Source organism: Magnolia sinica, chromosome 2 (assembly GCF_029962835.1).
Source record: "Magnolia sinica isolate HGM2019 chromosome 2, MsV1, whole genome shotgun sequence".
Classification (NCBI taxonomy): domain Eukaryota; kingdom Viridiplantae; phylum Streptophyta; class Magnoliopsida; order Magnoliales; family Magnoliaceae; genus Magnolia; species Magnolia sinica.
This window is the reverse complement of record NC_080574.1, coordinates 879,298-894,628: the sequence shown is the minus strand read 5'-3', so window position 1 is coordinate 894,628 and position 15,331 is coordinate 879,298. Positions and strand designations below refer to the sequence as shown.

The following is a 15,331-nucleotide window of genomic DNA, read 5'->3' as shown; positions in this document are numbered from 1 at the left end:
AAAAAGAAAATGTAATGCATATTTAGTAATTTCACCCAAATGTCTTTTAGTCTTTTACCTTTAAAAAGCTTCCATACAAGGGTGGTATGGTGTTACATTGGAAGGGAAAAAAGAAAAAGAGGAGGTTCTTCTTAAGTATTTTTGCTGAATACGATGTTCTAGCCACCCAACTGAAAAACTCTTTGAACTCTTTTTTCATCTCTAGTCAGTATATAGGCTTTTTCCCTTCATGGGTCACACCATCATGTAGCTCCAACTCCAAGGAAATCAATGAATGGTGGTGATGAACTGGGGGTTTCGAAATGGCTGTTTACTCCTTTCTCTACGGCTGGTGATGAATCAGTGGCTAAAATTTGGGATTTTGATGCAGTGGAGTCAGAGAAATGGTTTGGCTGTGCCATCTTCAATAGAGGTTGGTGGTGGTAATATCCTTTGAAAGAGTCATCATCTTTTGGCCCATCCCAAAGCCTGCTCTTGCAGAAAAAGCCTGTCTTATCATAGTTCTTGGAACCTACACAAACAAGCAGTCTTAAAGATGAAGAAAATGGGAATAAAATTTAACCCTTTGAAGCCTAATATCTCTATAAAAGACCTGATTCTTGGGTTTTTCCTACCATTCATGGTTTTCAAAAATCAGGATTTTATAAAACAAAAGAAATTGTATTAGGCACATATTGAGATTCTTGGATCAGGGAAATGGCACAATACACCATCTGCTTCTTACAAAGACACCTATTTTGCTTAAAATGTGGTAAGTAGAAAAATGGATGTATCTATGAAAAAAGAGGTAGCAGATGTCAAACAAGGAGAGATAAAGTGTTACAGCTGATTTACGTTCAGATGTGCATGTTAGATCCATGGTGTAAATGAATGTATCCTTTTGTTAATCTTGGAAGAAAAGCAATGGAAACCATCACAGAGCATGAAAAGAACACTATGACTTTAATAAAGGAAATCAATGAGAATCAGCATAGAAACCTATATGGTAGATGTTAAAGAAGGTGAGAAAAAAAGTGGTACAGCTGATTTACGTTCAGATTTGCATGTTAGATCCATGGTGTAAATGAATGTATCCTTTTGTTAATCATGGAAGAAAAGCAATGGAAACCACCTCAGAGCATGAAAAGAACACTATGGCTTTAAGGAAACCAATGAGAATCAGCATCGAAACCTATATTCACAACAGAAGAGCTAACACTCTATAGGGATCAGAACGACAAACCAGAAAGGATATCAAAAGGAGCCTGCTCTGGAGCACAACACCCACCTCTGGAAGAGAGCTTCTTGTTGGTGGTAGAACCGCGGCACAAATCCCTGTTGCTTGACACTGCTGAATCTTCTCCACCATTTAAGATATGAATGACAGAATCAAATGGAAGAAGTGTCTTGCTGAAACTAGAGAGATTAAGACACGTGGCTTCTGTTCTTGTAGGTGTATCTTTGCACCCAAAGCTGCAAGACTCTTCCAACCTTCTCTGAACAGCTTGGCTCAGCTTCCTCCTCCTATAAGCACTGGACTGCTCCCTGTATTTCCTAGCCATGATCACATGCCAATGGTTCTTGACTGCATTGTCAGTCCTACCAGGGAAAAGCCTAGCAATCATAGCCCATTTGTTACCATACAATCTATGAGCTGCCATTAGCCTCTCTTCTTCCTCTTCACTGAAAGCTCTTCTGTTGATCCTGGGGTCTAACTGGTTAAACCATCTTAATCTACAGCTCTTACCTTCAATACAACCATCCCGAAGAAGGCCCCCCGAAAATTTTTTTTTTATATAAAATTTATAAAAAAAAAAAAAAAAAAAAAAAAAAAAAAGATAGGAAAAAAAAAAAAAAAAGTTAAAAAGAGTTTCAATGTTCATAAGTTTAAACAAGATAGCTAAGCATTAAAAAAAAAAAAAAAAAAAAAAAAACAAGAGCGGACGAGTTTCATTCGGATTTTGGAGTATAATACCTGATCTTCCTTCCAGCTTATCTGCTATGAGATTCCAGTTCTGAGGGCCATAAAGAGCTACAAGCTCCTTGAGCTTGGTGTCTTCTGCAGGCCTCCAATGGCCTCTGGCACAGAATTTGGACTGCCCACTGTCTGTTTCCTTCTCACACATTGAATGCTCCTTCGGATTCTCTTCATTTGGGCTATTCTCCCCTTCCAGGGCATTGTCTTCTCCATACCCATCACTGGAATAAGAGCCCTTCCCATCACCCCGCTCAGCGCCTTTGTTGTTGATGATGTTGTTGTTGTTGTTGTTGTTGTCGTGGCCGTTGCTACTATTGCTGTTGTTATTATAGCTGCGTATGGGAGGAAAAGCCCAACAAGCTCCCCCATCCTTCTGAAAGCTGTTAGAGTAATAGCTCTCCCCTGAAGAAGAGGCTGTTGAAACTCCTAGGTAGCTAGGACTAATGGTGAGAGAACCAATGTCTGCAAACACTTCCATTGAAGTAATAAAAGAGAATGAGTAGGTCCTGGCAGGTTAAGAATTCTCTTTTGCATAGATATGGTTGGTGGTCATGCCTTCATTTTCATGAAGTTTGAGGCTGGTGGTGATGTTTAACTGTTCAAAGGTCGTCTTCATTGCCAAAGATGGAAATGGAAAGAAAACAGAGACAGGAGAGGGAAATGAAGGCTGATGGTGGGTGCAGAAAAATATGTATTCAACAGGAACAAAGAGAGGAAGGTTTGAGAGAGAAAACAGAGACAGAAAGATGGAAATGGAAACAAAACAGAGACAGGAGAAGGAACTGAACGCTGCTGGAGGCTGCAGAAAAATGCGTTTTCAACAGAAACAAAGACAGGAGGTTTGAGAGATAGAGAGAGAGAGAGAGCTCCTATTCCTAAAGTTGCCGCGTTTCGTTGTTGTCCTTACCTCTCTCTCATCCAACAATCACATCATTCACACGTGTGGAGGTGAAAGGTAGGACACTTTTCCCATCATCTCTCTGAAATAAAACAGTCTTAGGAAAACGGAAAAACCTACTGTGCCGTCTGCTGGCTTCATTGAGGCTGCCAAGACGAGGCCTAGACAACCTTCTTTTCAACACAGGAAATGAGCTTCTGACAATTGACACCCCATCCGCTGTAAACCATAGTAGATGGCCCGTGCATGTATCCATCATCCCCCATCCCAATCAGTCATTTTAACTTGAGATGCTAACCTGAGTTTCGTCTAACACACCTGTATTGGACCTAATAACATGAAAGCCATGACTAGAATATAACATAAACAGCTTAGCTTACCAACCAATGAAAACAGTCCAAGTGAGCATGGATTTCAGGTAAGCTAACCCCACACTCACCGGTTCCTTGTCTTTTTCTTTTAAGTCCTTTTAGGCAAAACCCACTTCCTAAAATCTCTAGCTACTCCCAATAGAAACAGGGAATTGATATCTACACCCACTTTGTTTGATACATTCGCACTTTCTTTCCTCCCTCCACAGTTCTACCTGTAATTATTCGACCCAACTTTCCAAGTAGTCAAAAAGCTTGGTTCTTTGTGAAAAATGAGGGCCCCAATGAAAGTAGTTGAAAATGCAAACCAGACCCCAATGAACCCATTAAAGAGATTGTGTGTTTTCACAGGAGGAATGTACTCAAGCAGGTAAGAGAGAGAGAGAGAGAGAGAGAGTTCCACTATTAGTTTGGGAGCCTGTATTGCACCCACCCTGATTGATTTTTCATACACCAATTATTATTTTTTTTTCATATTTACAACGGATGTAGTGCTGCTCAAGTGTCCTAGTTCAATTCCAAAAAAAGAAAATGGGTGTGTGCAAATCAATAGGGTGGGTGTAGATATCATCATTCAACACAAATTTTTTATACCCGGTGAAAAAAAAAAAAAATTGGTGGTTGTAGATGTCATCAATTCGATACAAATTTTTACACCCTGTGAGAAAAAAAAAAAAACGTGTGACAGACGTTTTTGTTGAATGAGGTCATAGGGAAACAGGCATGTACCATCCATGTTCTCAAGGGGAATGTGGGAATTAAGCTGGTGCAGCCAAGAACACTGAAAATGGCTTGTTTGGGAGAAAAGAAAAGCCCAACCAACCGACCCATAAGTGCAAAAACACCATTATAACAAAACCCAAAATAGAAATATGAGTGGTCCTATTTCAGTTCCCCTTCTGACTCAACTGCGCTTCATTGTGCAGCCAAAAGAATCCAACCCGTCCAAATCTTGGGCCCGACCGTAGATGGGTCATATGCCTAAAACGAGAATGATTGCAGAATCTTTAACCTCTTACTAGTGGATATCTGTTTGTTGAATTTGGACTGTTGAGTATTTTCATTTTAACTGCCCGTTCATTGGCTACCGACAGAATAGCTACAATGATATCCTTCAGTGTGATTTTTGGGTTATGGCTCATCTACAGCGGACCGCTGTTTGAACAGTTTGGATTAGGTACGTGGGCAATATGTACAGTTTCTCTGTTTTTATCATTGTTGCAGAACAAAGTTGGATGCGTGCATCTGTAAACTTCTGTATGCTTACATGCATATGACTGCTGACTGTTTGTTTTTTTTGTGGGTTAGCTTGTCAGTACACACCCATGTCAGTACACACACTCCATGTTAGCCACCCCCGATAGGGATTGATACCAACACCTCAAGTGTTGACACTAGGTATCTCCACTGAGTCTGCCAATTGAGCTATGGATCTGGGTGTATATAACTGCTGACTGTTGAGGAAGAAAAACCAATCTAACTCTGGTGTGGGCCCATCCATTGGTCCACTATCAAATAGCTAAAATTATCATTCAGTCTGATTTTTGGGTTGACCCATCGACAGACAGTAGACAAGGGACGCGGCTTCAGTGCCCTGGATCCACCGAGGTGAGTGGATTCCTGACTATAGGGCCTGCTTTGATGTATGTGACTTACATCCATGCCGTCCATTCATTTTTAAAGATCATTTTAAGGCATGAATTCAAAAATTGAATCAGATTCAAATCTCAGGGGGGCCACACCACAGGAAATTGTGGTTATTAAATACCCACTATTAAAAACTTCTTGGGGGCCACGGAACGTTTATTTGCCATCTAACCCGTTGATAAGGTCACAAATACCTGGACGAGGGAACCACATAAATATCAGCTTGAACCAAAACTTTTGTGTCCCACAAGAAGTTTTTGACAGTCAACCTCCACTGTTTCCTGTGGTGTAGTACACCTGAATTTTGGATCTGCTTTATTTTCGGGATTATGTGCTAAAATGAGCTTTTAAAAGGGATGGACAGCAGGGATGTAAGGCACATACATGAAGCTGGGTTCAACAGTCACGGATCCCCGGATCCGCCAAAGTTCGCGTCATGGCTATTTGAACAGTTTGGATTAGGGTACATGCCCTGCCACGTGCAGTAGCTTTGTGCGTGAGTATTTATATTCATACTCTGCTAGAGTATATAATTAAAAAAATCTTTTCTCGTTGTTGCAGACCGTAGAGGAACGTATTTACATGCATGTGCTTGTTGAGGAAAGGAAACCCATGAAACTCTGGTGTAGGCCCATCTACTTTTAACACAGACGACTGGTTTCAAAGCATAAACCACCCAAAAGGCTATTACACGCTCTCCGAAGTGTGCAGATGTACATTATATCCCAGCCATTCATTTGAGAGACTTACTGTGTATGTGCTGCAGCAAGATATCAGGCTGATACAGTCATAGGGGGTCTGCACGTGCCTAATGGCTACTGTTATTATCAGAATCTGGCCGATAGACGAAGTTGATGTGGAACTGCCCCTCCAATGGCCAGAGTAGATATGAGAAGCGGGGGTTACTGGTGTTCGGCCGTAGACACTCTGATACCTAAGTTAGGTGTGCAGGTAATCTCAAAGATATGTATTAGAGCTTAGATTTCACTTTTTTTTTTTTCTTTTTCTTGTTTAGAGTAGTCAGTATATACAGGGCCTGGGAGTAAGTTTCGAACCGCTGTATCTTAATGTGCTACGCTGGAGAGCCGCTCAAATTCTAATATAATGGCATGCCTACTTAGTGGACCATCTTTTTCTAGGCAGCAGCATCTACACATTGAGGTCCAAATGATGGATGGCTTAGATATTTTACCCGTGTACCAGGCTGGGTTATATGTGGTGGTGTGTACATTAGCGAACTTGTACACGCGTGTGGCCTTAGCAAAGCTCTGATGGGATTAGGCGAAGAAAACACCTTTTGTCGCATCTTTGAAACTTAGAGCCATCAAAGGAATTCTAGAAATGGGTTTTTGTTTTGAGAGGTTTGTAGTCATGTATTCAAGGGAAAGTCTAAACAAATGGAAATATCAAAGAGGAGGCATTGCTTTTGCATGATACTCTGTAGCCCATGTCCCAAAAATCTTCTGGATTGAAAGATCCTAGCCACACAATTTTTGCACTTTTTAAATTGGATGTGGGCCATTGTTTGTGTTTCTTTTTAACCATCTACTGGTAGGACGGTTTGTCCTAATTCAGGATCATTTTATGGGCCATGGTCCATCCACTATGTGGCGTATCGGATTAAGGCTATGGATCATCAAACCCTGGGCCCATTTGTAAAAACTGGGGGTATGTGATTACTTTCTTCTTCCAAAAACACACAACTTGGCTTGTGGGGCCCACCATGGGGTTTGTATGACATCTCGCCCGTCCAGCCAGGTTGTCCTATACCATGAATAGATGCCTTCAAGATCAGATCCAGCCAACCATAGGATGCATCCAGCATGAATGTGGAGTTTTTTTTTTTGTTGGTTCTTCGTTATTTTCTATAGTGTTCCATCCACCTGAATTTTGGCGTATTCCATTTTCATGGTGGGATGACCCTTCTGGATGGGTGAGATGAGCATGGTAGGCCCACACGCCAACTTAAGTACTTGTGTGTGAGCACTTGAATACATATGTCTGTGTGTGTATGGTCTCTCCTTTTCCGAGACGAGAAGAGAACAAGAGCTCATTCAATTTCCAACTTTTCAGATTACCCAGACACAGCAAAGAGTGGGAAATGGTGCAGTGACTTGTGACTTGCAATTACAAAACAGAATATCTTTCTTTCATCACGCAATCTTCACCTTTCGCCAAATTAGGCAACTTTGTTTTCCGCAATCTCCGACCACATCTCCCTCTCTCACGTGCTGCCCTACTAACACGTGTGGCTTTCAGTTGCAAGTGGTTGCTGCAAGGGCCACTCATGGTTCAACAGGAATTATCTGCTACAGGGCTCCCCGTCTTTGCACTGTATACGAGAGTTTTCCTGGGAAGTGGATTGCGTACTGAGTAAACTCTGTGGGGCCCTCTGTGATATATGTGTCATATCCACGCCGTTCATCCATATTTCCAGCTCATTTTAATGAATGATACCAAAATTGAAGCATATCCAAAGCTCAAGTGGACCGCACCACAGGAAACAGTGTGAAATCAACACTCAATGTTGAAAACTTCACTAGGAGATCACATAAGTTTTGGGTAAAGCTAATATTTGTTTTTTATTTTCTCTTCATTTATGTCTGTGTGACCTTATAAACAGCTTGGATGACAAATAAACATCACTTTGCACCCTAGGAAGGTTTCAACTGTGGACGTTATTGTCTCCACTTTTTCTTGTAGTGTGGTCCACTTAACCTTTGGATATGCTTCAATTATGAGATTATTTCATAAAATGATCTGGAAAAACGGATGGGCGGTGTGGATAAGGCACATACATCCACGGTGGGCCTCACAAAGTTTACTCAATAAGCAATCCGCTTTTTCATTAATACCCACAAAGGGGGCCCTGTGATTTGGTAGCCTAGGCGATTGGTATGTTTTATCCTGCTAATGAATGTTTATGGATAGAAACTCTCCTTGATGGGACCATCTTAACCTTTTTAAACTCTGTCCAACAGATAGAAAGTGAAGAAGAGAAAAACAAGGGTCCATATTCAACTAAAAAGAGGTCCGGACACTGGTGAATGGGGTCTTCCAATCTGGGAGACCCTCGACATACTCCATCCACGGTGGAAGGATCAATGGCCTGGATTACGGAACCATGAGCCCATTGTCAGAAATTGAAACCCACACCGTGAAAAGATGCAGGCCATCATATCATAAAATCCCTTCAGATTCAATGGTCTCAAACCATCTCTTCTCGAGGCTCTCCTAACGTGTTGCCAGTCCCCAATCAATGCTGATGAGCCTCATAACAGATACGTATGCGTGGAGTGAAATTCAGGTTCGGCTGATGGTTTTATGACCTGAGAATAGTACGGTGCTGGGCATTACACCACAACTACCGTGCAGGGGCATTTACTTGCCCGTGCGCCTGGATTATAGTGGGACCCACCGTAGATAGATTATAGTGGCATGCACCTCAAATCCGAACCATCTACATAGTGGGACCCACCGTAGATGGATTATAAGACTACAGTGAAGTATGGCTGGTGGGTATCTAATGGACGCTGAAAATGTTGAGAATGGTCTAATTCAACAAACAAGCGTCCATTAATCATCGATCAGCATGTTTAATCAACCTATTCGGATATTACAATGGTTCCCACTGATTGGGTGGTTTGGATATGAGATACATGCCACGTTCAAAACAGTGCATCCGGCCAAGCACATTACTTGTGGTTCATTAATGCCCAACACTTGTTAACTCTCCCTCCTCTTCCAGGGTCGTGACTGGAGCTTGTAACGGGAGGTAACTAGTAAGTAGATCAGACGAAATTGAATCGGAAGTAAATGACTTAAAGTTATGTTTGGATGAGAGTAAAATTAACCGTGAGAATTAAAATGCATTTGAATTTTCCTATATTTATCAGAGTACATGTGATATTCTAAATAAGTTTTAATATTATAAATTAGTATACATATATGATATTTAAAAGAATAAGTATAATACATTAATTTAAATACATACTTTAGCTAAAAATAAAGAAATTTTGAACCTTATGTGAGCTATAAACATAAGGATCACTAATAAGTGATTTGTCAATCTTTTTTAATTATCCAATTAAATGGTTAAGGGCCTATTTGGGAGCTTAGATTCGGTACCCCTAGATTCGAAACCCCCTAAATTTGATATCCTCCTCTTGTGTTTGGCACCCTTAGATTAGGAATTAACTTTAATCCAAAAGTAGTTATGCATAGTATATTCATAGGGGGTTGAATTTTATTACTAAACTAACTGTAATATCTCTAATTACTGACATATGTAATGTTTGACACAATGGTTGCAATAAACCCGCTAAAATATATGTTTTCCCTGAAATTGATGAAATTCCAAGTCTCATATGAGCCACAAGTACAAGATCATGCCCAAGTGACTAACCAACGAATTTTTTTCTATTGATTTACAAGGACAATGTTTGAATGATGCCGATCATCATAGTAAAGTAATTAATAGTGATGCAATTGATAATCTAATTATTTTTTGATATCATTAGTGGGTCATGTGCCTATAGTGACACATGTTACACATACAACTATTGAAAGGATTTTATGTGTAATCTGAGCCCTCACTGTGGATTTCAAAGGGATTTGAAACCTCCCTGTTACTTTAAGCTGCCAACCAACAAGGGGATTTGAAATCCCCCCAAATCCATAGTGCCGAATGACCTCTAACGTTTGGACAGTTTGAATCATTCTAATGACATAAATTCAGTGATGTATCTTATAAGTAATTTGTTTCGGTGAACTGGCAGTATATCATGTGTAAGGTAGATGCATACAGAGCAACACTTTCATTTACATATGCCACTCTCTACCGGAGCCCAAACTCTCAAATCACCCCACGGGGGAGGATTTCAATTGTAGTGATGTCCCAGTGTTGAAACTATTGTGGGTCTACCTCCCATTTGTCCCCAATTCATTCATTTGTCTCCATTTACTACGTTGAAAATGCACCCAAAAAAAGCTATTTATTTCTTTTCCTTTACTCCAAATCTCTCTCATTTACTCTCGTCTAAATAACCCCTCAGTTTCATGGATACGATCAGGGCCCCTCATCTAGGGAGCAGAACAGTGGCAGAGAATCCGGGACACTAATCAAGTAGGGTACACCGTGATCACCTGCTATGGAATAAAATAATTTTGGTCCACTTACACGTGAGTACTTGTCCCAAGCTTCTGTCCCAACTGCTAAGAGCATACCTGAGAACTCACGTTGATCTGGCCACCAGGCAGACCACACCTGTGACGACATCATTTAACCCTTGTCTATTTTATAGAAACATCCAAATCTCAGCATCCTCCCAGCTACGATATACCGAACATGTGACATTTGTGTATGATGATCCAAACCGTTCATTCATCATAATGCTCCTTATGGAGTGCAGATCAAAGTGAATGGACAATCCTAACCATTCATGTGAACGGACCAAGTTATTTGCTTAAATTAAAATTTCGATATTTAAAATAAAATACATACTCTCACTACTTATGCTAACGGGAATCCTTTACAACACCTGTTTTAGGCCGTGCAGTACGTGCGTAGAAGACATAAGCTATGCGGGGCCCACAAGGTTGTACATATAAAATCTATGGTTTTCAGCCTCACAGCAAAGAATCATCCAGACCCACAACTCAGGTGGGCCACACCACAGGGAACAATGGGGATAGATCCTGTTGGGGAAAAATCTACAAGTCTATAGATCGGCTCATCGAACGGATCTACTCTACTAAACCAACTCGGGCCCATTGTGCGCCGAAGCTAAGTGAGGCTTTTACGTCCAAAGACAAAGTAACCTCCAAGGGAGGCAATGCAGCTTTAAGGATATTCAAAGAGCCCACTTACGAGCCCTTTCAAGTGGCTATATGTGCCAACCTAACCCAAGAGGTCAGCCATAGATCAGTCGATTATGGATTGATCATGGATAGGCCACAAGTCTATTATGAATGGACCATAGATAGGCCACAAGTCGGTTACGGATCGACTATAGGTCGGCCACAAGTCAGTTATAGATCGACAATGCCCCCAGCTAGCTTACAGATAGTAAGGGCTAATTCATTGATCAGGTCAAGGCCCGCCTTGGATTCCGATTTAAGATCAATCTAAAGATTTAGAGAATCCCCCAACGTCCCAAAAGATTTCTCTTATCCTCAAAGGATAATATCGGATCCTGATGATCTCGGAAACTGATTATCTTACGAAAATCCCAGATTACACCAAGATATCATGAGAGAGTCCTCCCAAAATGGTATTCTGGTTCTCCTATAAATATAAGAATACCTCGTGCCATTAAGGTATGTTCACTGAAAAACCCTAAATACTTGATTAGTATCTCTTTTCTGGATATCCTACCCTACTCTATAAGATCTCGATCTTGACTTAGGCATCGAAGAGTCCCCTGTCTTAGCCCGGGCCTCCTTTATCCTTCTTTACACTTGTGCAGGTCCAGGAAAGGTCTATACAAAAGGCCTGCCAAAAAACTGTATCAATCAATCCAACCATAGGTTTGTATGTGGGCCATCATGGTGTGTATCTTCATCCAAACTTTTGATCAGTTGTAACTATCAAGGATTAAGTGAAGATGCAAAAATCAGGCTAACCAACTCTCAGCCGGGCCAGACCGTATGGACTGAAAGGCTTAGGAGATATTTTACATTGTTCCCATTTATATGGTCCATCGGAGTTCCATATCAGGCTGATCTTTTGTATGTACGGTTGAAGTATGGGTTCTCACCTAGTGGACGGTGTGGATTTACAGATACAACATGGTGGGGCCCATAGAGCTCGGGTTTTTTAAGCACTCGCTACCTAAACAATTTTTGGAGACCATTCCCATTGATGCTGGAGGGCCCCACGAATTCGGGGCCTACAGTTCTCGCCAGGGGCAATTCCCAAGCGTGGATTAGAATTCCAATTTTTTTTTATAAGAAAATGAGTGTAGATACCCCATGCGAAGTTTGCTAAAGGTGGGCCACGTCACGAAGATCACTGTTGTGAAACCAAGCCGGTCCGCTCATCAGGCAGGCCCACAGCATCAAACAACTGATGGTCTGACTCAACGACACGTGTGGCCCACCTAGCGAGTGGGTTGGCCTGATTTTCATGCCAGGTGATCTTCAATCGGGGCCACCTTTTAAAGGGCTCAGATGACCTATACATGGGATACTTTTGCAGGAGGGACGGAGCTACATGAGAGCACGACCTGATTTTCACCTCACATGGGGGCCCATCTATAAGCTCCAATCTTAGAATAGATCTCTTTCCCACAACGGCCAATGGCAATGGGCTACTCAGATTCCTTGGATAGATGGTATTGAAGGGTGCTACAAAGGTCGCGGGCGGAAATAGGCCGGGCCTGAGCCAGCCCGGACAGGTCCAACTTTAAAGACCCAAGGCCCGAGCACCTACCCTACCGAGCTCAAAAACCATTCAAGATATGACCCGGGTATGTACATATGAAGTCGGGTCAGAACGGTCCTTAAGAACAGGCCCAGCGTTGTTGAAAGCTCTAATTCTACATAGATTTACAGGACCCATGCCTTCATGGAAGCCATGCATGAGCTCCGGGTCACTCTTCAGTAGGCATGCCCTGATCCAAAAATCAAGTTGGTCCACGTCCAAATGAATATTGGAGAGGCGGATGGGCCTGGGCCCACAAATTAATATTTTGATTAGGCCTGAATTAGTAGGCCTGGCCCCGCCAGTTCAAAATCTAGGCCACCAGTCAAGGCTCAGACGGTTGCCCTGTCCTTGTAATCTTTACCAAGTCTTCAAATTATAATAAAGTAAACTAATTTTTAAACAAAACAAAAAATCAAGTGATATTATATCATTTTAAGTTAAAATAAAAATAATACCCTAAAGCTTTGAAAAAGCATGCCTTTCCTCCTGATGGGTATTCTCGGCACCAATAATACGATGGCTAAGATTGATTGCAGTAGATTCTTTTAGACCATAGTCAATCTCAATATATATGAATGGTGTTCCACTTTGGATAAGAATCTTCTTGATTAGAGATCATAATCATCCATTAGTGGGTTCGAGATCTAAACCGTTGTAAAAGGAGAGTCTAGCATTGTCCAAGCTAGTATCCTCTGATCAATTTGAGATTTCAGAGCATAGGTAGACCTAATGGACAGGTCACTAGGTGATCCATGTCTCATGTTTATACGGAGACCGCTGAGAATGTTTATAAGCCTTAAGTGGACGTGAACGTTTCTTATATTTTTATTAGGGCTTTGCACACAAGTACACACAAGTTTTTGGAATTAGCACCGCTTTTCAAATTATTATTTTTACACTTCTAGACATTTCTTATGTTTTTTTAAACACATTTTTCAATTTTTTATGCACCTATCTCCTTAATCATTATTCTTTAGTAAATTTTTATTCTATCATTGCATTCCGGTGATTTCCTGTGCTTCCCGTTTGCTCTCTATTTACTCACCAACAATCTTTCATGTTTTCCAATTATTTTCTTTGACAGAAACTCCCCCTAAGAAAAATAGCTTCTTCTTCTTTAAAATAGATAGAAGGAAAGAAAATATATAACAAAACTTCACTTTTAAAAGATGAGATCTTTCTTCAAAGATTTTGCCTAGATTGGCCTGATTAGGAAGAAACCAATGTAAAGAGGAGATATATCAAAAACGCATTTTTTTTAATGATTGTTTTTTCTTTAAAAGATTAGGTTTAAATTGATTTTTTACTAAGAGTTCTACTTTAGATCCATTTTTAAAAGGTCAAACGATGTTTAAATGAAGTGATTTTAAAGTCATTTAAAAATTCATCGAATTAAATTTCTAACAAGTACAAGATCATTTCAATCCAACTTGTAATAAGATAATTATGATTATTTTTGCGTGATTGCGCAAGGCTAGAAAGAGAGAGCAAAATTGAATGCAATCATAGATTTTGGAATCACTTTTAAATAGTCAATTATATTCAAATGAGATTATTCTTTTATTTCATTTTATCCATTTCTTCCAAGTAAACCCGTCCAAGTAAAATCGTTTGAAGAAAAAATAAGAACTCATCTTTTAAAATTCAAATATTTGTAATATTTTTCATCTCATTTCTTTTCACTTTTTTACTAAATAAGCTTATTTCAACATAACAGGTATAAAAAAAAAAAAAAAAAGAATAATCCTTTAAAAAAAAAAATGTTATAATAAATGAAGGCACATATAGAAATTTGAAAATTATGTTTAAGGGCATTTTCATCCCAAGTATTTAAAAATTGTGTTGTAAGTGTCAAAAAATAATTATTTGAAAAGTTGTGCTATTTCTGCACTCCTATGAAACCCTGCGTACATTTACATAAGAAGTCTTTTTTATCACATCCAACTAGAGTTCCTAAGGACAAAATAATACACTCAACTTGTGTTTTCAAATTACAAATTAAAGGTATTCAACTAAATTAAAAAGTGTTTAGGTAATTTAGAATGTGAAGTAGGGTATGGCTGCGGTGGAGACATCTCCTACCGGGAGATAGTGTCTCCCTCTTTATAACATTTTCTCTATATCTCTTGTACGTACATATGTACATACGATTAGGTGAAGGCTTAGTTCCTCTATACTTTGCCACTGACTTTTTTCTCTAGTTAACCTATATAAAGAGGCACATAAATAGATATTTCTTTAATCCATCTTTTGAAGTATTTCTTAACGTAAAGTTCTTGTACAATGGAAATGAGGTGAGATACTGTTGAAGCATGTATGCTTCTTATTTTTATTTTTTCCTTTTTCTTTTATGCTTTAATTTAGTTTGCATTGATTGTGTGTGTGTGTGTGTGTTTTTCTGCAACCCAGGATGCTATGTGTGGCTCTCCAACAAAGAAATTTACTTTTTTGTGATAGAATCTCCTCTCCATGAGCATTTTACATGCCATATCTAGTCATTTAAATAATTGAAGCAGCGTTTGTACATGGTAAATACCTCTCTCTCTCTCTCTCTCTCTCTCTCTCTCTCTCTCTCTCTCTCTATATATATATATATATATATATATATATATATATATATCGTTTTGAACCAAGCAATTCCCGTGTAGGCCTAAATCAGTTCACTTTAAGCTCTCCTAAGTCAGATCAACCTCTAGAATCGATCCACAAGATTTTAAACAATGGAGTGAGAAGGGGTATATTATACAGTGATACCCAAAGTGTTTTTAAGTCTTCAGTGTGTAGAAGCGGAGAGGTAGTTTGGGTGTTGAAAGAGTTGATATGATCAACGGCATCACCTGGAATAGCCTATGCACCAAAAATCTCCGTAGGTAAACCCTTTCTTATATTTGCCAGGCAACGGATTTTCTAAATCCATAAAGAGCATCCCAAATAGAGCTTGTTCGACCCATGGGAAAATACTCCATGACAGCGTGCATATCCCATACTCGAGGATCCTATAATTCCTCCGTTTATATATTTGTGTGATCTGA

The 15,331-nt window shown here is 39.9% G+C and overlaps 1 protein-coding gene across 1 annotated transcript; it reads right to left on the bottom strand.

The window, feature by feature from the left end:
* Positions 1-2,693, bottom strand: LOC131231145 (transcription factor MYB105-like). Its single transcript, XM_058227247.1, has 3 exons — positions 1,955-2,693; positions 1,268-1,726; positions 1-511 (listed from the first exon to the last, which is right to left on the bottom strand). The coding sequence occupies exons 1-3, from the start codon at positions 2,433-2,435 to the stop codon at positions 243-245; spliced, it is 1,209 nt and encodes a 402-aa protein (XP_058083230.1). The 5' UTR covers positions 2,436-2,693; the 3' UTR covers positions 1-242.
* Between the last annotated feature and the right edge of the window lie 12,638 nt (positions 2,694-15,331).